The sequence below is a fragment of the Melospiza melodia genome, chromosome 3, assembly GCF_035770615.1.
Source record: "Melospiza melodia melodia isolate bMelMel2 chromosome 3, bMelMel2.pri, whole genome shotgun sequence".
NCBI classification, from domain to species: domain Eukaryota; kingdom Metazoa; phylum Chordata; class Aves; order Passeriformes; family Passerellidae; genus Melospiza; species Melospiza melodia.
In genome coordinates this window covers 38,645,424-38,669,484 of record NC_086196.1, presented here as the reverse complement: position 1 = coordinate 38,669,484, position 24,061 = coordinate 38,645,424, and the positions used below count along the sequence as shown (strand labels likewise).

Here is a 24,061-nt window from a genome sequence, read left to right as displayed (position 1 = left end):
TTGCCTTTACTACTTTGAATAATTCACATCATCAATAAACTTTGTAGCTCAGTGTTCAAACCTTTTCTAGGCCACCCATGAATATGGTGTAGAGGTGAGGATCCAGCACAGACCCGTGTAAAACTCCAATGGTAACCTAGGTCCGTTATGAGGATCCATGCCAGGATTTCCTCATTTGTGCCATAGCTGGGATGTTCATGAGGCAAGGTAAGCTACTTTACCACCTTTTTGTTTTTGTTTTCTTTGTCCCCAAAATTCCTTTTTTTAAAAGAAACCAGAGAATAAACACTGGCCATCATAGCATTTGTTGTTAAAGATGAGGGGACAGAGGAAATCCCTTGTGGTGATGTTAAGGTTTTCAGTTTGTCAATGACAAAATCAGAAGTACACAAACCCCAAAAGTAATCTCCTTAAAAAGGAAAGCAAGCAGGGTAGAAATATCACAAGAACCAGCTGATATCCAGGCAGATAGGAACATTACCACCAGAAAATGTTTGCCATCCATCCTGTCATGTGAATGACACAAGGTATGATGGAGCTGGTACGTGCACCACGTCCAGTGGAACTTGTGGGTACGGTTCCTGAAAAGAGAAAGTGCAATGGCACCTGGCTAGTTATTATTCAGGTTGTTCCAGCACAGATTTATCATCTGCTTTAAAAGTATTTAGGTGCTTGACAAGATGCAGAATGCAACAGAAACAATCAGCAACTTTCTAGTCTGCAAAATTTTATTAAGCAACAGCTGGACAACTCTTACAACTCCAAATCATCAAGGAAAAATAGGGCAATCAGTCCATCTCTCAATCATGTAGACAGTAAAGAATCTGGACAAACCACACTTTTATAGGGAAACCAACAATACTTTCTAGGCACCTCCTGCAAAATCTATTACACAAGATACATAAAAGGAGAGGCAGATCAGGGTAGTTTTTAAGTACAACGGAAACCAAGTATACCACAGTATATTCAGGAGAAAAAAAAAGAAAAAGGAGATTTAAAAAAATGTAATTAAAAAATAGTCTAGGTAAATAAAGTTCACAAATGGTGTACCAAATTTTCAAAAGCCTTAAGAAAAACATGCTGGGCTTGCTCACTTAAGAATGCATGCACCTGCATGACTCTATGCTCATTAAATTTAAAAGAAAAACTAACAACCAAAACCAAACCAAAAAAAAAAAAAAAGGGAAAAAAATCCCAAATCACTTTCAAAGTTATAGTACCAAAATAATGCATTTATAAACAAATGCAACTCCCCTTCTTTTTCAGGAAACACTACAGTGCCTTTTCAATCGAATGCATCCCCATGCTATTCCACAACACCATATATTGTATCTACAATAAACAACGAGGTCTTGAACAGACATACCCTTCCCCAAACACACAACACACAAACAGAAAAAGAAGCAGCAAATGCTGAAACAGTGAAACAGAAATGAAAAGCAACCAAAGGTGAATCAAGTATCAAGCAAACTAAAGAAACAAAGGGCAAGTTAGAAAAGTTCTGAACAAATAGTTTCAAACAACATAGGTAAGAATTACTGGCCGAGCATTATTCCTGTGAAATACTTGAAACTCAGGTGTCTAGACACTGTTCCAAAATGTTTCTCTTTCATTATTATTTTAATCCATATCTATATCTTAAGCCATCTACTTGGCCAGTCAGATAAAATTAAAAAAAATAGACAACCTTTGTCAGGATTTAGAATTGCTGAGCAGTCCACATTTTAAAACTGTAAACCAGAGGATTAAGAACAGACTGGCAGGCTTTGACATCACACCATCAAAATTTTCATTGAACACTCTGGATAGGTAAGTATTCGGTGTTTTCATTTATTTAATTTTGTCTCACAACAGCATGTTTTCTTGATCCTGCAGTCAGCTCTGTGACAGCAAACCAGTGCACTTGCACAGTGCTCCCAAACAATCAATTTGCCTTGAAACACAAATTTCTCATTACTGATTCATTTGCCAAATCCAAAGTAAAGGGTGAAGCTTTTAGTTTTCTTAGCAAGAATTGCTTCACTGAATCTTATTTAATTCTTTTGTTTCATTAATTGCTTTTGCCTTAAAAATTTTCTAGATGCAGCAACAATCAAACCGCCCAAAGAAACTCCTGATATATCTTCAGTAATATCAGGCAACAGGGAAAGCAGTCTTTTAATCTTAAAAACATCTCTGTGGGACTTCTTAAGAATATTAAATAAATACAAAGACAAAATAATTCACATAGACCATTGTTCACGAGTAGTAATTAATTTTATTCCTTTGAGAATGGTGCATGTAAATTCCAATCCTGTAAAGAGGACCTGTGGTGCCTCCCTGCAGACTACTCCTGAGGGCAGCAAGACTCTAAATTGGTATTTACTAATGAAGGTTGGTGCCTTGAAGGGGAAGAGACATGAACACAAAAACCAATTTGTCTACTGGAATTTTCCCATTTTTGTAAGCAGTATAGGTGACTTGCTCTCTTACACTGGGAAAACTATTATGCCAATCTCTAAGTAACATCAACAGCTTGCCCTCCTGTCCTGTGATGGAATCCTACAAATGGGAACAAAAGTCAAAAATCTGAATGACTACTCTGTGGCCAGGATTTTACTTCTAGCATTCTTCAAGGAGGGTTATACTGAGCTGTCAACATGGCTATTGGGTAATGCTCTATAATTTCCTTGAGTGGATATGCATGGGTCACACAAGTCAACTTTTATCACACAGTAATGGGAAATACTTTTTGGGTTGGATTCTGGTCTCTTATGCATCTTGGTGTAACCACGTGGTGAGGCTGGAAGTTGGCTCTCTGTCAGCATGCCACACAAGGGTCTCATCTCTTACCAATCTCTAAGTCTGATTTACTGGTCTGGAGTAATTTGGGCCCTTCAGACATGCAATTCCTGACTGCTGCTCTGGGAAACACATTCTTTAAAGTTAATGAAAATTTACTGTGTCTTCTCTCCTCTTTCATCAAATCAGTTTTTGCATTTTCTGCTCTTTTTATATGAGGATATAAAATGTTTCTGAGAGGTAAGAGGGCACCAAGGTAACATAGGATCACACACATCAGGCTGCAAAAAGCAAATGCACAGAAATTGTCTGAGGCAACAGTCAGGCAAGCTCCATAATCTCCAATGTTTGTAATTTCTGAGGACACTAAAAAGACACTTCAAGGAAAGCCTGGATCTATGGAAAGTTTAGGCTGAAGGCTTCAGGAAAGTTAGATATCCTTGTCTGACACCTGTAGACCTTCATGCATCTTCATAAAAACACTGTTTTACCTGTGGCCGCATCACAGGAAACTTTTGTAACTGAGCTTAACCTGTATGCAGATTCACTGATATTCAGGCAGCCCATGGCACATGATACTGCAGTCTCTGGAAGTGAGTGCAAAATTGCTAATGTGATAATGCCTTTTTTCCCCCATCTCTTACCCCCCACCTTCTCATAGTTTCTCAGCATGTTGCAGAAACATGCATTCTCACAGTTTAAAGAGTAAGAATGCAGAAATATGTATTCTTACTGCTGCCCCTCCATTTATGCCAGACTTTAAATATCAATTTTTGGATTCTGTTTGAGATAATAATATTTCAAGGATATCACCATTATTTTTTCAAAATTATCAGGTTTTTGGTTTCATCCCTTTGCAACTCCAGCAGAGCAGATTCTGACTTCACATGGACACCGTGGCTGCTGGCTGGCATCGGGGCTCCCTCTGCCCAAAGCTGCTGCAGCCAAACTCCATGGCAGCTTCATGCTGCTCTCGGAGCAGACCTAGAAGGATGAGTGGAGCAACACCTGCTCCAACAGATCTCCTATGGAGCATCTTGGAGAGGCAAAGCTGCTGCAGGCAACGTCAGGGCACAGCTCCATGAGCTCTGTGCAGCACCTGCCAGAAGCACTGTGGCAGTGCTGGAAGCAGCTGAGCCCAGCTGCAGGAGGAGCACTTTTAGGCTGAACAGAGGAAAATGCTTCAGAGGAAACTGCTGCACTATTCCTTGTGCCTCGGCTGATTCCAAGCTAGTTTGCCTGTACCTCCACCTGGCACTGAATTGTGCCATCACCAACCCCAACCGAACTACAGTGACCTCCTTTCAAACAGCCCATGCCATCACACCCTCTCTTATCACATAACTCACCTTATCTTGTACCTCAACAAAAAGCAAACCATGCCTTCTATTTTTTAAGCCACTCCCAACCAGAGTATAATTACAAATAAAGAAGGAAAACAGAGGACAGATTTCTGCAGGTCCCAAAGAACTCATCTAGACTCTGTAGTCTGCATAGCTTTCCATAGCAAACTCATTGTGTTTAGCTGCCAAAAAATATTTTTGCCTGCATTATGAAGTTTTTGCATATTATCCAGCAAAACCAGGTCTTCCTATAAGCAGTTTTAATTTCTTGCAGCAAAATATAACTGCTAGCAAACAATTGCTTACAAAGATGCTCTTTAAACATAAATAAGTGTGTATAACTCACTGATAGATAGTAAAAAAATAATCCCTAAATCACTCATTACCTAATGCAAAAAAAAAAAATTGTTTTTTGGACATTAACAGGAAATCTGCATTAAATTATCTTCAAAAAACCACTCAAACTCCCTACAGAAAAATCAAACCCAAACTAAAACAAAGCAAAAAACCAACCCAAAAAACCCAAAAGAAACTCCCATGACTGTTAAAATTATTGCACAACTGAAAAAAATAGGCTTTGGAAAAAACATCCTTTACATCCTTTCAGTGGAAGTTACTGCATGTATAAAATAACTAGATATTCCTGAACACTTTGCTACATTCTTCCTAGAAGTACTTAAGTTACCTACAGAAAAACTTACAAAATAGAAAATGTAACATCTATCCTTCGGCTGAATGCAATAGCAGTCTTCACAATTTAAGGGATTAAGTGGGGATATTCTTACTTGTTTCCTAATATTGTATCTCAATTTAAAATAAAATTACTTTCATTTGTTCTTTTTATAATTTAGGATCCAGTTGCACACTCAGATTTCTATGTATTTACCATTCCTTTCATTAACATTCTATATATTTGAGAGTATTTTCTTCCTCTAATTGGGGATTCTCTAAATATTAAAATCCTTAATTAAAGAGACTCGGCTAAATTATTTTCAAAAAGATAAAAGACTATCTTATCTTAAAGAATTTTCTGACAAGTAAATGGAAAGGATGTTGGAAATAGCATTTATTTTCCCATTTTTTTTGGCAATTATTCCTTGTTCTTTGCTGAGGCAGAAACCAGAGCTCTTTCTGTGCCATGGCTCTTTGTGAGTGCCATCAGAAGGATGCAATCATGACCTGGACCAATGAAACCAAATTACTAACTCTGTTATTTGTTTTACTGGTTTAAATTCTTGGTTCTCCATTAGAACAAAACTACTGATAACTGGAAAAATTTGGCAATAAACAAAGTGAAGAGGAATACTATTCTCTGGAAGGTTAGGAAATTGCAAGCAGAACTCCTTATTTAGATTAGATTTTCTTCAGAAAAGAACATTCACATTGTTTCCACGTCCTAATAATTTTGGCTGGTGATGCTCTTCCAGCAGAGTATTTCTGACATATGACTAAGTGGCCCTTCCCTCAGCAAGCAAACAAGCCAGCCCTGGTATGTTTCTTGTCTTACAGTGTTCACTGTGTGCCTGTCAAACACTAATTAGGGTACAGCTGGTTAGCACAGACCTTAGGGCAGGTGAGGCCTCTCACCAGCCAATTTCCTTCCTTGTGCACTGGAATCAGTGGACTAAGAATTCAACCTACTGTTTTTACAGCATGTAACTCAATATAGACAAAGGGCTTAATAGTGTTTCCTCAATAAAAACCAACAAGTGAAACATTTCCATTGATTTTCAAGGGACCAGAACCAAATCTATTTCAGTTCCTCTGCTCCACACACATTAAACATACAGGCACTCAAATTGTTGAATAAATCAAGCACACGAAAAAGAACACAAGTGGGCCCAGACAATTAAAGAAAACAAAATTAGTTAATTAAAGGAAACACCTTGATAGATGCCAAAGGTAATGTTGGGCCTGACCACTCCCACACACAAGCAGAAGCTGCTAAGCTTTGGGATAATACAGGCATGGTATCTACTGCCCCACTCCTTCCTTCCTACTTCTCCTTCCTCCCTTCCAATGACACCACCTCACAGGTGGTTTTTCCTGGACCTACCCTGTGGGGCATTATCCAACCTAACTCATCACCTCCCCTGGCAACTCTCTGAAACTCCTCTAGGGACATTGCTCCTCCGTGCTGATCAGCTCTGGAAACCTCAGAAGAGCAGCTCACTGCATACTGGCAATTTCTACTACAGCAGGGTCCTATGTGAAATGTTCCTCTAGAATAAATCAAACACAACACCCATCAGCCCTACTACTAGGACTCAAGAAAAACAAAGAGAGAAAATCACACGTATTCATCTTAAGTTATATGGGCTTTTTCAAGTAAAGAAGCTAAACCATGGATGAAAGACAAAGCAGCTGATGACATCTCAACCAGCATATCTTTCCCAGTGATCTTTTAACTTCAAAAGATCCATTTTTACAAAAATCTGCTGTGATGTTTTGTAATCTAATGTCCAAATAATTATATGAATAGTTTGGGGGTTTGTACATTACTGGTGAAACTATTTCCATATCAAAACATATTCTGTAGCAAAATGCTCACAAGAAAAGAGAAAAAGCAAGTAAACATGTGCACAACACATGGACAACAAAGAAACTCTTCTGTGCAAGCAACCTTCTGAAATGCTCAACACGTCCACATGTGCACCAGAGAGAACTGCACAGTTATACTACTGGTATTAAGCTTTCCTCCATCACACTCCATGTAGACACTGGCTTCCTGCTCTTAGCTGGAGCAAGTAGCAAGGTGGGTCACAGAAGACATGATCCTGTCCAATTTTTCCTTTCTCTTTCAAATAATTTGTTCTCCAGCCAGCCATGATGTTGTTTCCTGCAATGAATTTGCTTCTCTGATGAAATTTCTTCTTGTAATGACTTGCTACACACTTCTGTCTCCTTCCTAACTCAAGCACTGCTGCAGAACTTGATTGATACTGATTGCTAAGACGACTGAATGCACTGGGTCTTCTCATTTGCTGGAAAAGCTTTGTTTACATGGTATAAACACAATGAAATGAGGAGCAAGCACAGGCATGGCCTCAGAGGTACATCTGATCACACTGTACCTCTCCCAGCTACAGGCCAAATTAAAAAATACTGCTGAACAATGTGAACAAAAAAGCAACACTCATGATTATATCCTCTCCAGTTTTTTTTTCACCTACTGAAAGATGTTTATGCCAGTAACAAAAGAAGCAGTGCTTGTAACTGCTCCTCTGTCTTCTGTTCTACTGCAAGATGTTTATCCCCCTTAACAGCATACAAAACAAACAGACATCAACTTCTTTGATGCAGTAGGTTTTTAAACCCTGGTTCTAGCCAGGCCAGAGTTAATTTTTGCGGTAGCCAGGAGAGGGCATGGCTAGAATCTAGAGGCTATTCTATAGCACCTCCAATCATTTTCTGGGGCCATGGGAAGGGTCCCATAGTGTGGCAGCACGCTCAGGTATTGGCAGAGGCTCCCCTTGGTGAGCACACACGTGTGAATCCTTCACCTCTCATGCACTCTGTTATTAACATTGATGCTGTTACTGTTTGTCTTCTTATTTCACTGCTGTTTGCAGTAAATTGTTCTTCTCTCTACCTGTGATCTTTACCTTTTGTGCCTCCAATTCTCCTCTCCATCCAACTCAGAGAAGGGAAAAGGGGAGGGGGCAGTGACCAAGTGGTGCATGGTTTGAAGTGTTTTGGTGGAAACACTAAATTGGAGAAAACCATTCCTAAACCATGACAAACACTCACTGGAAACATTTTTTCTCTTTTGAGTAATACATAACTGTTTATAAATTAAATGTTTACCTACATAAGCCTCCTTGGAAACTGTGATGCTCAGTTAATAGCAGGTATCAGAGAAGAAACACGTCTTCAAGTATTATAGCTTCTTTTCTTTTTTTACTTTTTTGCTGCTATCACTGATGTTTTAGTAGTAGAAGGACAAACTGGACCAGAAAAAAGTCATGTTCCCTGTTTTAAAAAGAATAGCATGAGATAAGGCAGTCTAAGAAGAGCAGTCTGTTTTAATCCCCCCATGAGCTTACATCAGCTACTGTAGCACACACAGCAGAACCACCACAACAAGCCAAAAGCCACACTTCTCCACGTAACACTGAACGCTTCTCAACCCTTTGCTCTTTCTGAGACCCAGCACAATGCTTGAAAAGAAAAAGAAACCAGAAAACAAACAAGCTAACAAACAAACAAACAAACAAACAGAAAACAGCCCCCCACCCTCCACCCCGTGACTGATTAGAGTTAATGCCCTTCTGGTGGGCACCAAGAGACTTTTCCAGTTTTACTGCCTTCTTAACTCCCAGGCATCTCTGCACACCTAAAGCAGGCTGCCCTGACATTTCCCATTTGGACTTTATGAGAAGGTTAACATTTTCCTCTCTCCAGTCTCTGCTTTTTCATTTGAGGCGTTGAGTCACATTAGCCAGAGCAACAGCAAAGGCTTGCACTGCAGAAAATGGATACTGAAAGTCCAAAATGTAAGCATTGCCATCAATTCTTCCAAACTGCATCACCTGGGAAGTAGGGGAAGAGGAAAAGGAAGGGAAAAGAGAACAAGGTCAAAAAAATGAACCACAGAAAAGGAAACAGAGAAGAGAATAAGAGCAATTTTTTTCTGCTTTGTAGGAACACCCCCCTTTCTCAGGTAATATGATTGGAGCTACAGACAGAATGGGGTATGATGCCAAAGAACAGTGAGAGCACTCCACTTTTTGTCTATATAGAGAATTTGACTGCAATATTTCACTCCACAGAGTAAACTGACAAAATATGCTAGACTGCATAGAGCATTAGTTCAAGTAGCTTGTCACCAATTACTTCAGCAGATTTGGGTACACCAGCATCATGCTTCCTGCAGGAAAGTACCAGTCTCTCCCTTGGAAATGTCCTACCATCAACCCAACAGGAAAACAGGCTTTGTTTTCAAAGAAAGGAGCTTTCAGGGAAGGGGAATAACCTATTTCCCTACTCTAGCACTTCATAGCTGATAAGGTGTTCATTCTTTGCAGTTCTGTTTCCCTCTGCATAAATATCTTCACTAGCACGTAATTACAGCAAGAACAAATTAGCTAAGGAGAAGTGAGAGCTGTTTGAAATGCAAAAAAAGCAAAACTAGTCAGGTTGTTCATTGCTCTTCCTCAGTGAATATCTGAAGTTTGGCCTATTATTACTGTTTTTTCATTCACTTTGTCAGAAATCCAGATTTTATTTGCTGTACAGCAAAGATGCTTGAGCTAGACTGGGGACTGACTGTGCAAGTCAAGGCAGGTTTTGTTACCCCTGGCAAGAAAAACCCCCTTGGTTGGGTGGCTTTGTACAGCTGCCCATGGGCACATATCTACAGCCATTTAACTGAAGAAGAATGGCTCTGATTGCTGCCTTTGAGCTGTTGTTTCATACAAGCAAAACCAAAAGACTTCCACTGGTCATGCATGTTGGATACTTAAGACATCTAACTCCCAACTCAGAGGAAGTCAAGAGTCTTGGTATCTTTAGTAAACCAGAAGTGACTTACAGCTGGACAAGGAAACAAATGAGAGTCTCCTGAATCTCAGTCCAGCATCCTGCTAATTAGCACCACTTACAAGCCTGGGTTTGGTGTAGTAGTAGTAACATACCACTGCCAGGCCAAAATTAAATGTTTTGATTTTTTGAAATAGCCATTGATCCTTCTATCCACAGGCAGTTCAAAAGTGGCCCAGGAGCACTTTGCTTTGGGGTGGGTCAGTGCGTCCCTCCTCTAGCATAGAAAGCCAACCCCAAGGGCCCGGTAGCTGCTCACAAGTGGAAATTTTGGCACGAAGGGAAGCTAACTGCCTTAGCTTGTGCTGCCTGGCTATGTGAGCAGGGCAAGAAGGAAACAGTGATCACTCAATTAGCTGCCATCCACAACCATCACTGATGGCAAGTGCAGCTACTGCTGCGAAGAGCCATTGTGTTTATTACAAAACCTTCAGCAGTGAGAGCCAGCCAGACTAAAGGAGGCCCTTGTTCCCATATCTGACTGAAATAAGACCAAACATATTTTGTGTATTTACTTTACAGCTGAACTTCACCCCATGTGCTGAACTTAGACCTTTGACAGCTGTTTTTTATCAACCATATGGCAAAGCTTTTTTTTCATGGAACAGCTGACACAAGCAAAAAGCACTTTACAGCATGAGTGACAGCTTATTCCTGGCATAGCTTTCCCACATCCTGGCCCCCATCCCAGCAAGCATGTGCCAACCCTTCCTACCTGTCGTCCTTCCAGCTCAATCTGGAAGTTTTTTGCCGACTCCTGGGTCACCCGCCCTCCGAAGTCCAGCTGGTAGACTTGCGTTGCCTCGTTCCACAGTGGCTGCTTGTTGGCCATCACATACACAAAGCCTTGGCTTCCCAGGCGCCCATCCTCCTTCTCACTGGCCTTCCGGCACTTGAATTCATCCAGCTCACTGGCTGTCCTCAAACTCCTTTTAGTTTTCCAACCCTTTTTACTGCCCTGGCTCTGGTTCATCAGTTCATCTCCGCTGATAAAAAGCTCCGGCTCACTCTCTGAACTGTCCTGAAACTCATTTGTCTTGTTTAGTTTCTTGGACTTCAGCTGATCTTTTTGGCTCTTGACCTTCTTTTTCTCCCTCCCCAGCCGAGGGCTGGCTATCAGTGAATTGAAGTCAGTCAGTGTCCTTGCCTCCTTTTTGACCTTGCCCTCAGTGATAGCCTGCACATTTCCTTCCTCGGCTCGACTGTCCAGGCGTTTCCGGCTCTTCTTGCCAAATTTGTCTGTCCTTTGGGGAACAGGGCTTTCTGTCAAGGAGAGCACCTCCTGGAAAGTGTCTGCCGTCTCCACCATTACCTCTGTGCCCACGTGGCCCTGCAGCTCCGCTGGCGGGGGAGACATCACCGGCTTCTCCACCACGAGGAGCGGCTTGGGGGGCAGCGTGCCCTGGGGGTTCTGTACGGGCGGGCAGGCGCTGTAGGAGCTCCAGGGGTGCAAGGCGATCGGTGGCAGCTGTAAACTAGAGCAAGTGCTGCTTCCCGGGTACATGGGCGGCAAAGGGCAGTAGGGGAGGTTGGATGAGTAACCTGGCTGAAGCACAACTGAGGGCTCCTGCTGTGCAAACTGTGTTGGGGCCAGAGCTTCTTTGGGGGAGCAGGGGGCCTGCATTCCCTGAAGGGGTGGGGCGCTGTAGCTTCCTGGGTAAGGTACTCCAACCCCATAACTCGTCTGAAAAGTGGCAGTGGGACTGGTTGGAGACTTGGGGGAAACAAATGGCACTCGAGACATATCCAGATGTTGAGCTTGACCAATGATGAGAGGAGGAGGTTTTAGAGGGTTGGGCACTGAGCTCTGAGATGTCCTTTCCTGAGGAACCCAGATCTCTTCGCTCACCATAGGGTCCCACTGGTACGGCGGCGGCCGTTTTACACTCAGGGTAGCCTCTGTCAAGGACACAGGTACGTGCCGTACCGATTTCTCCACTGGACAGTGCTGAGAAAGGGCCTCGTCCTCCGTGAAAGCGGAGTTGATATAATCCGCTTGGTCACGGGAGTTGTCAGGCGGGCTCAGCAAGCTGTAGGAGGACTGGGAGGCCAGGGGCGAAGTACTGACAGAGTGAGCAATGACAGAGCTGTGTTGGGAGCCACTCCCTGTGCTCAGATCTGGTCTCATGGCACCAATGCTGGAAGTGCTGCTACCAGCATTGGCACCAGCGATGTTGCCTGCGCCACCAGCGCTCGCACTGCTGCTGCTGCCAGCGCCGCCACTGCTGCATTGGCTGCAGGTGTACAAGGCCGTGGGCACTCTCTGCTGGTACTGTGCTGACACAATGTTGCTCTTGGCCTTAGGGGGAAGCTGCAAGGTGGCTCTCTGACCATCCATCAGCTGGGCCATTTTCAGGGCTGCCTCTCTGCTGTTCCTCCGCAGAGTAGCATGAATGATACTGCTGTCCAGCCTCTGTGCCATGCTTCTGCCCTGAGACAGCTGGCTGGCAATGTCAGGGTAGGGCGGCGGGTCCCCGGCCGGGATGGAGTAGCGGGGCACCGTGAGCCGGTTCAAGGTGGCGCTGGCACAGGGCTGCTGCATCTTCTTCTCGGCAGCCGTGATGCGCAAGGTGGCGGAGCTGCCGGGGCCCGGCAGGGTGTAGGTGCTCTGGGCACAGAGCATCCTGGTGCGAGGCCGGCACACCTCCTCCACGTTCCCGCTGCTGTCGAACGTCGTTATCCGCTCGTAGCCCAGGGGCGTCTGGTAGTGCCCCGCCGGGTAGAGGGAGAACTCGCCCTTCTTGAGGCAGAGATCGAGGGGCGGCTGCGGGGGCCCGGGCGGGGGCGGCAGGGAGGTGGCGGGCACGGCGGGGATGGTGCCGGGGTAGGGCGGCGGCGGGTTCATCTTGTTCAGCTGCAGCTCCTGGGCGGCCCCGAAGATGACGGCGTCCCCTTCCACCAGCGGCGGCGCGGGCCGCGGGGCCTTGGCCTTGGGCGGGGGCTCATGCTCGCGGTCACCGTGGTCCCGCAGGTCGGCCAGGGCGATGGCGGGGGGCGCGGGGGGCGGCGGGGCGAGCGGCGGCGGGGGCGGGCGGCCCAGCTCGCCCACGGCCAGCGCGCCCGCCCCGGGGCCGGGAAAGCGGCCCGGAGCCCCCGGGAAGGGCCCCGGCCCCTCGCCGCCCGCCTCGGCCGGCGGGTTTGCCAGCACGTCCAGCTGCACGTTCTGGTTGGCGAGCAGCGACTGCACCAGGCCGATGCTCTGCGTGGGCGACATGGCCTGCGCCGAGCTGTGGATGGGCGCGATGGGGATGTTGACGGTGCAGGGCGGGCTGCTGGCGGGCGCGCCGGGGGCGCCGGGCACTGCAAGGACAACACAGAGCGTCACCGCCGCCCGGCCTCCGCTCCCGCCCCGCACACCTCCCCTGCCGTGGCCAGGCCGGGCCGGGGCTGCCCCAGGCACAGAGGGGCCTGTCAAATGTTTGCTGCCTGTAGGGACTCTGCTGCTACCTGCTCCCAAACCGGTGGATCAGACCTCAGTGGGAACACGTCTCCAGCCCGTGACTCCCATCACTCTCCCTGGTGACTCTCACCACTCCCATCGCACAAGAGTTTCTTGTACCAGCTGGGGACCAGCTTTAAAGCCACTTCTTGGGAGTGACACTTCAGAGGTCAAGCTGTGAGCGTGCTTTCAGCCTATACTGGATCCCCATGGGCTGTCGTGATACCACTCAGCATTCACTCATGATCAGGTTTTAACTGCTTCTGCTCAAATCAGTAAAAGTTTTGCTAAATCAGGACTCATTAGTTTTCAGGGAGGGACTTCCGATAGTAAATGCAACAAATCAATAAAGAACTGAACAAAGCAAACAAGCAAATAAACAAAATAAGTGGAGGTTAAGAAAGCTGAAGACCTGCACTGAAGACACTATATAATATCTAGTATAAGGTTCCTAGACTCACTGAGCTGGGGAGAACTGGAGAACACAGACAATAGTGGGCAAAAGCTGAGTATAGTGCCTGACAAACCTACCAGCCATGCAAAAGCAAGGAAGCTGAAACAGAGAGAGGGGAATATGATAGAATGAAATGCAGACAAAACTTATAAAAAGTTGTCAGATTTGTAAGGAGAAAATGTGACGAAATAGATGGGAAGCCAAGAAGATTCAGGAAGTGGGTACTGTAGTCAGGGCAACTGCAGCATTAATGTTTGGACAGGCTGCAATCAGAAATGTATAAAGAAGCATATGCATATGAGGAAAAATTTCACACATGTGGTGGCATTGAAAAAGGGAAAATGTGGCAAGAAGAAATTCGCATTATTTTGAGCAGAAGAGTGAAGAGTGCTCAATTGTTTGCAGTTCCTTTTGCAAAAAGTGATTGTTTCCAATAGGAACTACCACTGAAAAGCGGAAGCAGGAAAATGAAGACACTGGATCCAAGTAGAGGTGCAGTAGTCAAGAAGGAACAAAACAGAATAAAGGGGGAAAACAGTAAATACCATATTAGAACTTCCAAGAATATTGCAAGTTCTTTATTTTTTATTAAACTTCCTGTAAAAAACCCCACAGAAAATGGTGAGTTGTATTAGTAAGTTTGTGGAAGGAAAAGAGACCAAGGATCTAGTGTCATATCCAATTTTTATCCAGTTCTATATCCATATTTAAGTGTGCCAAATTCTGTGGAGACCTCTGATTTGCAAGACCAGATCATGTAAGAGATCCATTAGTCAGGACCCCTCCAAAAACTGCCCCATTCCTAATTAATTTCTAATTAAAATTCAGGTAATCTACCTATGCCCTATGATTACATTTTTGGTAACATCAGGCTTTTACCAGCATCAGTCATGAACATGGGAGGAGTGTACAGACAGCACTGTGACTGGACTGGCAAATCCTTATGGTAGTTCAGTTCATTCCTTTAGAGGAAGACCAAGAGCCAAACTTAACTGACCCCAAGGCAGTTCTGTGGTTCTGTGCTTGGCTGGCAGGCCATGCTTTCACCCTGATGCCTGCAGGCTTAGCAATTTAACTGCCAGAGCCTGAGGTTTAATTGTTAGCTTGGCTTGAGCAGCCCCAAATGTTGCTGTCATTTTACCTTATCCAACAAAATATCATTTGTTGTGGTGTTGCTTATTACTCTTGAGTGTTTAAATCCAACATTTTCTTCATTTCTCCAATGGTTTTTAATTGATTAGTTTGCATACTTTGTAAGTGAAATCAATTCACTGTGCATTTGTCTTGCCAAATCCTTACTGACCACATTAAAAAACACCTGTCCCAAGTGTACCTCACTATGAACACTGCACTGCCCAAGAGCAGCTTTCTACCATGTTTTTTCTAATCTATCAGGTAATCATTATTTACTCTGCAATACTTTTTCCTTTAGTAGATGGTACTTTCTTCCTTTATATGCAGGCTTTAGAAAGGATAGCTCCAAAAACATTTTTGAAGATTTAAGTAGCCACCATTTACTAAGTCAGAAATATATTTTCAGAAGAAACTAGAAAGGAAAAAATAGACAAGAGGAAGGCTGTTAGGACAGAGTAGTATAATTCTTTTAAAGCCTTCTCAAACAGCTGTTACAAGAGTCTCTTATAATTTTCTCTCTGTTTATGTACCTGCAATTATAAGCACCATTTCATCTCTTAGTGCAGATTCAACCTAATTTTCAGGAAGAGATGTGAAAACTTTGCATTAACTTCTTTTCTATTTAGTTTTTATACTATTTTCTGACAGCTTGGACTGTGTTTCAGAATAGCAAATGTTGGGTGCTTCCTGTTAATAATATATATATAGTCACCAATGTCTCTATTATTTTCTTCAGACACGACAGGTGAGTATCATGTAGACAGAAATTAAGAAGGACAAGTTCCCTAGATTGTGAAAAAAATGGGCTTAATTTGAAACATACAAGTATTTCTTTAGCAGTCCAGAGGACTGTTCTGATGCTTGGGTCAGACAAAAGCTTTGCTGCTGTCAGCAGTTGAAACCCTGGTCTGAAATAATGAGAATATTTCCATTTATTTCAGTAGATTTTAGCACTGCTCTTAATTGCTTTGCAGTGCTCACACTCCTTCTTTTTTAAAGGGTACTGGCATGACAGCCACTTCCATAGTTCCAAAAACCTGTGACCGGGCAACAGGAATGTCTCAGTCATAAGAAAATTCTGAAAATGTATTAATTTATCTTATTTTCTGTTGCTTGTTAATTTTATTGGTATGATGACTTTGTTTTGATTGGAGGAGGTCTTGAGTACTTCCAGTCCTTTCCCCTCCCACATCACATCACCTGCACCCAAACCTTCCCTGCACTGCTTAAATCTTCTGCTACCTCAGTGAAGTGAAAAATTCTTCCTGATCCTGCTTTGTTTGTTGACTACTTTACTACTTTAGCCTCTTAGTAGTGATAAAAATCCAAATGAGCATTTATCACTTCTCAAAGGGTGGCTGAGTTTTATGGGAACCTGCTCTCTGACCCAAACTCCTATCAGCTTTGATGCCATCACGTCTCAAGAACAGTCTGTCTGGATTTCCAACAGATTACAATTCTGTCCCATCAAGATGCAGAATGCAAGGCTTCAGTCTGTGGAGAATTCCTAGCAAACTAAGATGAATTAGCAGATGACTAATTTCCCAATGAACTTGAAACTAAGGAGCTCTTTATGGATTATATTTTCCACACATCATAGAAAACAATGCCCATAATACATATGTAGCCTTATTCTAACTCAGTTCTACAGAACCCCATCAGACTAAAGGATTTTGATTTGTGTGTTTACCAGAGGGGACCATGACACAACCAACCTGACCTCCATCTAGCTTAACCCATAACATGGCAGCCCTCCAGCTCCTCCTTACCTGGTAGATCATCTTCGTCTTCGCTGAAAACATTTGGATTAAAGACAGGCATGTTAATGTAGTCCATTGAAATCTTCCTCACTTCTGGGAGATATATTGTCATTTGCCTGGGCTGCAGATGCAGCAGACTGGTTTTATATATTACTAGAGAAAGAACATAAGAAACAAAAAAGTTTGTTACACAGATAGCATGTAAAGCCAAGGAAGAAGCAATTCAAAGCAGACAGAAGGGCTATGAATATAGTTATTTACTGTATACATGTGCATGGGTGAGCCATTATTTGTCAAATCACTATGTAACACTTTGCATAATAATGGGATAAAAGAGATTGTTGCTTTCAGCTATTTCTCTTTAAATGGAGGCAGCATCTCTGTAATTAAATAATTAATTACTTCATCTTGTATTCACATCTATTTTTATGGAAGGGAAAAAAGACTTCTTATGGAAGAAAAGACTTTTTTCCATTCTACTTTTGAAACTTTTCACCACAGGATGCTACCAATTTACAGGGGAAAACTGGAAAGCTCTCAGGAAGGAAATCTGCTGATGGTTACCACATACAAAGAAATCTCACTGGGCTCAGGAAATCCCTGGGAACCAAACCATTGGAGACTGGGAGAACATTTGAAAGAAGTATCACTATCCATTTACTCTACACTTAAATCCTTCCCTATCTGCCACTAGCAGTGAGAGAATTAGAATGACCTGTGATCATTCAACTGCTGACAGCAGTCCATATAGCCACAAAAGCTATCCACCTAACTCTGCATCCAGGACACCTTTATGTACTCCTGACCCAACTACATAATGCAGCATGAGACAAAATAAGTGTTCTGAAGAGCTCATTAGACTGCTAGACTTGTGTTAATATTTCAGTTCAGAGCTCAGTTCTGCGGTGTGGTACCCTGTTTTTTATCCAGCCTTCTTCCTTCCCAACAGGACTATTGGGCAGAACTGGACTACCCTGAAAAAAGGTTGATGATAGACAACTGCTGCTTTTAAAGATGGCTACCAGATTACTGATGCTCCAGCAGGAGAACCACATGATGAGGCTCTGCACTGACTTAAAGAATCTTGAGCATGAGGCTGTAATAGCTTTTTCATAGAATTTGTAGCTACATAACTATAAAATCTGACTTTAAAAAATTCTTCTATGGCAGTAATTTAAACCTATTATTTCTATAGTCCTCTTGCAAAACCCTTTTTTTTATTTGTGTGGGTTTTGTTCCAATTAACCATAAAAATAGAGGTCTGGGCTCAAATGTTGATTTACTGTTTTATTACAAGTGAGATTTTTAGCATTTTATTGATATCTCCTTATTGTATTTATAGATTTTAATCTTCTTTAGTTACAGTGAATTTAATAAGATCTAACTCTCACTGTCCACAGAAAATAAGTGCTTTGATCACTTACAAAAAATCTCATTGCGTAAGTTTCTTGTTTGTTAGAAAGAAATTGACACGCAAAAAAATCAACAGTTTACTGTTACCTGCACCAAGGTTAGTTGGTAGGAAAGCAGCCAAACCCACAATTTTAAATTTGGTTCCCCAGATATTAGATGTGACCTGAGCAAGGTAGTTGTGCTGCAAAACAAAAACAAGATCATTTTTATCTGATAAAATCTGTATCAAGCTCTAATAAAAAACTGCACAGCAATCAAGCTATTGCAAGTGATAATGCAATTTCAGTCTATCTTGTTTTTATTGTATTGAAACAGCCCAAAGTGCCTATGTAGCAACAGTTTTATCCAGTCATTAAGAAGACTCATTCTGATATCTTAACACCATCAGAAATGATGTATGCATCAGCCACAGGGTGATTAGAGCTATTGAAGATCTGAACAACACTTAGTGGAGAATGCTTGTTTAGTGAGAACAGGTCTGCTTTCTGGCACTTGCTGCTCCTGCCCAGCAGGACCACGGCTATTCTGTATTTCAGAGAGTGATACACCCTGCCTGTTGGTTCTATGCTCATGAATCACTTTATAGAACAATAAACAAGACAGAAATTAATTACTCATAACAACAAACATATATTCCCCTGGAGCTCCTAAAGCAACTTCCCAAACCACTGTTGCCATGGTACACATATTTATGGGTCTGAAAGACCAACAGACTTTTCTCAAAGGCCAGGAGTTATGCTGCTAGTATCAGGAGCAGGATCTAATCCTCAGGTCTTCTGCTCTACTCAAAGGGCTTCTGGTCCTAGCTTCGTGTAACTGTTTAGAATTTTTCATAAAAAGGAAAAACAAGAGAGCAGAAAAAACCAAGCCAAACAAAAGAAAATTACAATAACACAGGCTGTTATTAATGAAATATACAACCTAGACACTTCTACAGCCTGCTAAGTTTCATTTTCCCAGAGGACATGAATAGCACAAAGAGCACAAAGTGGTAATTCCTTTCCTTCCTTCCAATTAAGACTGTTTCATGTTAATTATGAAACGGACTATGTGGTCCTCTGAAGCAAACATTTCCTTATCTCTGCAATCCCTAGCAAAGCAGAGAATCATGGTGGCATTAAGATGGGTCTGAAAAACTGATGAAGTGTTTTCACATACACTTTCAAAAAGCCAACAACATCACCTAGAATAAAACATCTCACACAGATTCACACTGACAAAAGTAACTGCTCCTGGTACTTGCCAAACACCACCTCATACTGGCACTTTCAAACATTAGTACTGAACTGGAAGATGCAATTCTCTAGTTCTATCTACTTATTGTAATATAATGCAAACTTTCATTGCTGATCATTTGATCTCTACCCCAATATGCTGCCTCATGAAAAAAAAAAGCATTTGAATCAGGTACGGTAACAATGTGCACAATACCTGAGTAATGTCTTCTAAAGGAAACTCTCTTCGTGTCAGGCTTGGAGAACCAATAGAGGGTTTCCTTATTGGTAACCTTGGTGATCTTGAGATCTCCTGTGCAGCTCGTGACATCTTTGGAGATTTGCGAGCTTCTATATTGATTCTGCAGGTAAAGCAATACTTGGAATCAACAATGGGCAGGCTAAAATGCACAAAACTCATGTCTTTGAACGAAAAGATGTAAGAAGAAGACAACTGGTAGGATGTCCTCAAAACGACTAATAAAGACTGTAGAGCCTGCAGGATGGAGAATTATAGGTCAAATTTGAAGACCTGACACACTTGCAGTAACTCATGCTAGATGTTTTCTAATTAATCTAACAAAGCTTCCAGCAGCTCTGCCAGATACAATTTGTCTTCCACTAATCCCAAAAAGGTGTAAAGATGAATGATCTCAGCTATGCAGACTTTGAGCAAAGTCTCAAGAAATGAGAACATGACACCTCAGCTGACAGATTTTCACATTAGTATATACAGCAAACCAAAGCTCCACAAATGTTGTCAGTGTTCCTACCCTAAGCCAAGTCATTTCTACCTCCCACTACACAAGGCAGAGTCAAGAATACCAGCTCAAGCACCTAAAGAGTTCACTGGCAGAAATGTAACAAACAAAAGTAAAAAACAGTCTGTTGAAAGGACAAAAATATATTCCGTGGTGGCAAGACAGAAAGAAAAGGAAAGGTGGGAGAGTTTATAAAATCTTTCTTTGAGACTGCCTGGGGAGAAATTGTGCTGTATTGTTTCCCATTACATTGTGTCCCAGAAATCTTCCCATAAGTCCAGCTCTATGCCAATCTCTGAGATCACCCCAGAACTGCACATTGCAGAGCATCCCAATCTTACAGAGAATTCCTATTGCCCAAAGGAGTTTACTTTTCATTTTACAAGGTGTCAGAGAGGGAAGGAGAGGCAGGGAGGAAGAGAGGCCACTTGAAGAAAAAGAAGAACTATCCAAGAGGTTATTACCTGGGGAGTTTAGGTGATTTGCTAGCTCGGCTGATTTTTGGAGATTTCTTTGCTGCCCAGTCATCGCTGAGTTCGATATCGCTGGAGTCAGAGCAGTTGCAGCTGTCAATCACAGCGGAAATCAAGCTGTTTCCATAGATTTCATCTATCAAGACAGGCCCCAGAAAATTTAGGTGCTGCTTCAGAAAACTGCTATAAATTATAACTCTCAGTCATCAGAAGCATAAACCTGATCCACAGGCAGCAGTTGAAATAAAACTTTGCAGAGGGCAATTGAATGTTCTCCACTCTGCCTTCCAACTCCAAATTTCCAATGGTTTGAACTCAAGTGAACATTATTCAGAGGGATGAATAGCATTCAACTGACTTCGAAATTGAGACTAAAGAATATTTTCTGCTAATTAGCAATCTATATTCCGTTACTCAGAATACAAGAAGTTCTCTTCTGTAAAACAGAAGGCAGCAGGGTATAATTTCAGAAGCTTCTAGGTCACGCAAAAGATTTTTTTCACATCAGAAAAAAAATATCAGATGCCACCATCCATGCTGCACGTATGTATTTTTTAAAACTCCTGAGGATTTAGTGTCCACAGTGTTGCTAAATCATTTTTACACAGAGCAACAACTGAATCGTACCTGCTTTTCCGTCTGTTTTAGGATCCATGATGACAAACTCCGGCCGCAGCTTGCTGATCCGACGTCCTTTGAGGATGGGCACCAGCCCCCCAAGGTATTCCAAGTACAGTGTGTAACAGGGACCCCCGACCTCCGGGTCATCCTCCGTCCGCTTCATGGTGCAGTGCAGCCGCTCGTTCCCAGCTGTTGGGTAGCTGACAAAATCTCTCATATTGTTTGGGTCTGGGATTGGAGGCTTCATTCAACAGAGGAAGGAAAGAGAAAGTTTTCCCATATTGGTTGGGGTTCTTTTCTGTGGTGACTTAATCCCAACACAACCAACTGAACTTGAACCCAGCTCTAATTTGGCAGGTGAAGATTAGTATAGGTTACTTCATGAGTTATGCAGGACCCACATGCAAGATGGAATGGCAGTGTGTTATTTAGTTAGATCAAAAGCAGTTGTATACAGAAAATAAAAACTAAAACTAGTTACATCAAAAAGGAAGGTTGAACCTGTGGTCAGAGCACTGAATGAGACAACAAACCTGTCTTCAAGTTCCAGCTCTTATCAGAAACTTCTTTTTGAACCCTAGTAATGTGGTCAAGTATCAGAGTATCTTGTCTCCTGCAGGCCCTGGAAGTGCACCTGAACACTCAGATCCCATTCCTGGTTAGTACTGGTACATGCTATGCCACTATGCTACAATGCTGTCAACTCTGGAAGAAGCTTGTACTTTTTACATCACTTCCAAGCACATGTCCCATCCTAGCTGAGGGCTTATTTGTGCGCCATGTAGAGAAATACAAACACAAAGCTTGGATTACTTTGCCCTGTTTGCCTGCAGGCAAACTTCCAAGAACATGTCCCATCCTAGCTGAGGGCCTATTTGTGTGCCATGTAGAGAAATAGAAACACAAAGCTTGGATTACTTTGCCCTGCTTGCCTGCACACTGTATTAATCCATGAAAAACTCAATCCTAAAGCAGTAGGACTGCTTTTGTCTAAGACAATATAGCCTGTATGACACTAATACTATTCATGTGTGTAAGTCAACAGAGTTTCTTTCAAAATGAAAGCATAAGGAAAAAAAGGTAGGAAAAAAAATAGGCTTCCTTTTCCTGGCAAATCTATATAGGCTCAGTAGTGATCTGTAATGTGGTCTGCAAGCTGGAGGGGGAAGAGGAATATTTGCAGGGAAGAGGGTGCCTTGCCTAGCACTGAAGGCATGGCTGACAACACAGGTTCAGTGGGTGACTGAGATGAGCCAGGGTAAAGCGTAAGTGCTGATGAGGCTCCAGAAACAGCCATGAAACAGGACAGGCACGTGGCTTCTGGAAACCCTGCTCCCACCTCTCAGCTACGCAGCACCACAACTGCTTTGCATCGTTGAATCTCCACTAGGAGGTGACACAAGGACTGCTGGCAGTGATGTGTCCCTGCACTGCCCTCTGACCCCCACCAGGGCTCCCAGCCAACTGCTGCCTTCATCCAGCAGGTGGTACAGGAAAAGATGTGATACCTGGCTCATTATCCCATAGCACTATTGGAGCAGTAAGATTAGCAGAACTCAGTGTTAGTAGAAATGTTTGGGCAGCCCCAGGTCTTAAGCCTAACCTTCCTGGGAATATAAGCACTCCTGTGACATGTAGAGGGGGTACAGTTCTACCCCTGTAACCGTGACAGAGCATTATCACCAGTGTGAGCTTCTTCAGAAGTCTTTGTGAGTCACCAGCATATTTTACCCTTGTTACGTACTTGGAAAGGCCATCTCCATGGAATAATGCAGATCAGCATGTGTGAGCCTTCTTTTCAGATTTTTAATAGGCACCAAATGCATCAGTGGGGTCTTGAAGAGGATGCGAAAGCTTTTAAAATTATAAAATTTAGCCATTGCCACTTAGGAGCACCGTGGCGGGGAGAGATCTAGCAGCACTTCCCTCTTCACAAGCACCCATCTCTTTCATTTTACCTTGATTGTTGGTATGAAGGCAGTGGTGAGGTACGAGCAGAGCCGAGGGGGCAGGGTCAGCTTGCTGATGTCCTTGTCGTCCCGCAGGCAGCTGGCGATGGTCTGCTGGCACAGCAGCTGCAGGCTGGAGACCCTGTGCTCCACTCGCACCACGTACAGCGCGGGCCCAGAGGCCATCAGCAGGCGGGAATCCCTGTGACCCCAACAGATGGAGATGATGGGACGCTGCACGAAGAGCAAAAGGAAACAACTTCAAAAGATTTTGTGCAAAAGAGCTTTTTCCAATATGGCTGCGCAACAAGCGATCACATGAATTCACACCGATCACATTAAGTAAAGTCTTCCAGAAACTTCAAGTGCCCATCACTGCCCCTAGAAGCAGAATATGAGCATCTCAAATTGTAGGAAAGACATTCTGTGCTGTTCTTGAGAGGCAGCAAAGGCCTCCTGAAGATAAAGGAAAGCCCCATATCTCCCCTGAGGAAGATACCAAGGTTGTCACCATGGAGACACGATGAAGGAGAGAAAGTTAAGAGATACAGACTCTAGCTGGCTCACAGAATGACCTGGCTCCTTGGTCATCCACTGAGAACTTTGTTTCTTTCCTATAACCAATGGGCAGTGAATGTGTATGTTAAGTGAATGTAAATATCTTGGAAAAGTATAAAAACAACATGTTGCTATAATAAATCTCTCTTGCACCCTTTTGATGGAGTCGTGGTACTTTGTACTGTGTCGTGCTCTATAACGACATCAAATCATCAAAAACAGCAGCTGATGTTTATTCAGTGCTTTTTACTCAGGATGCTTAAACTCTTCACGCAAAGAATCAGCTACCAAATTCAGTACCTAGATAGGATAAGTGACTTTAAAGACACAGGGTGTTGAGAAGTAGGATTTTTTGATGCCCTATCCAAATGATTTATTCAGTTATCTAATCAGTCTTCACCCACTGGTAACAGCTCAAATTTTACAACTGAAAAGTTAAATTATATGCCTGGAGACACTTAAAAAACAAGTGGACAAAACCCAACCAGCTTTCTTGTTTTGTGCCAAGTCTTCTGCTGCAGCATCTTTTGAACTATTCCTGGAGGAACTGAACTGTGAAAGAGCACCAGGAATGCAACAGAGAATGGCCTTTTGTCTTCTACTTGTCTACACTCAGAAAT

General features: G+C 43.0%; 1 protein-coding gene across 2 annotated transcripts in view; it reads right to left on the bottom strand.

Moving 5' to 3' along the window:
• Positions 1–710: 710 nt before the first annotated feature.
• TULP4 (TUB like protein 4) overlaps positions 711–24,061 on the bottom strand; it is a 150,093-nt gene continuing 126,742 nt past the window's right edge. For both annotated transcript variants that reach the window (XM_063151369.1, XM_063151370.1), the window contains exons 8-15: positions 22,893–23,117; positions 20,941–21,175; positions 20,305–20,449; positions 19,297–19,441; positions 17,953–18,046; positions 16,462–16,605; positions 10,381–12,965; positions 711–8,656 (exon numbers count right to left, since the gene is read on the bottom strand). In XM_063151369.1, the coding sequence (XP_063007439.1) occupies positions 8,540–8,656; positions 10,381–12,965; positions 16,462–16,605; positions 17,953–18,046; positions 19,297–19,441; positions 20,305–20,449; positions 20,941–21,175; positions 22,893–23,117 (3,690 nt within the window). In that variant the 3' untranslated portion in view covers positions 711–8,539. The remainder of the gene's footprint in view (positions 8,657–10,380; positions 12,966–16,461; positions 16,606–17,952; positions 18,047–19,296; positions 19,442–20,304; positions 20,450–20,940; positions 21,176–22,892; positions 23,118–24,061) is intronic.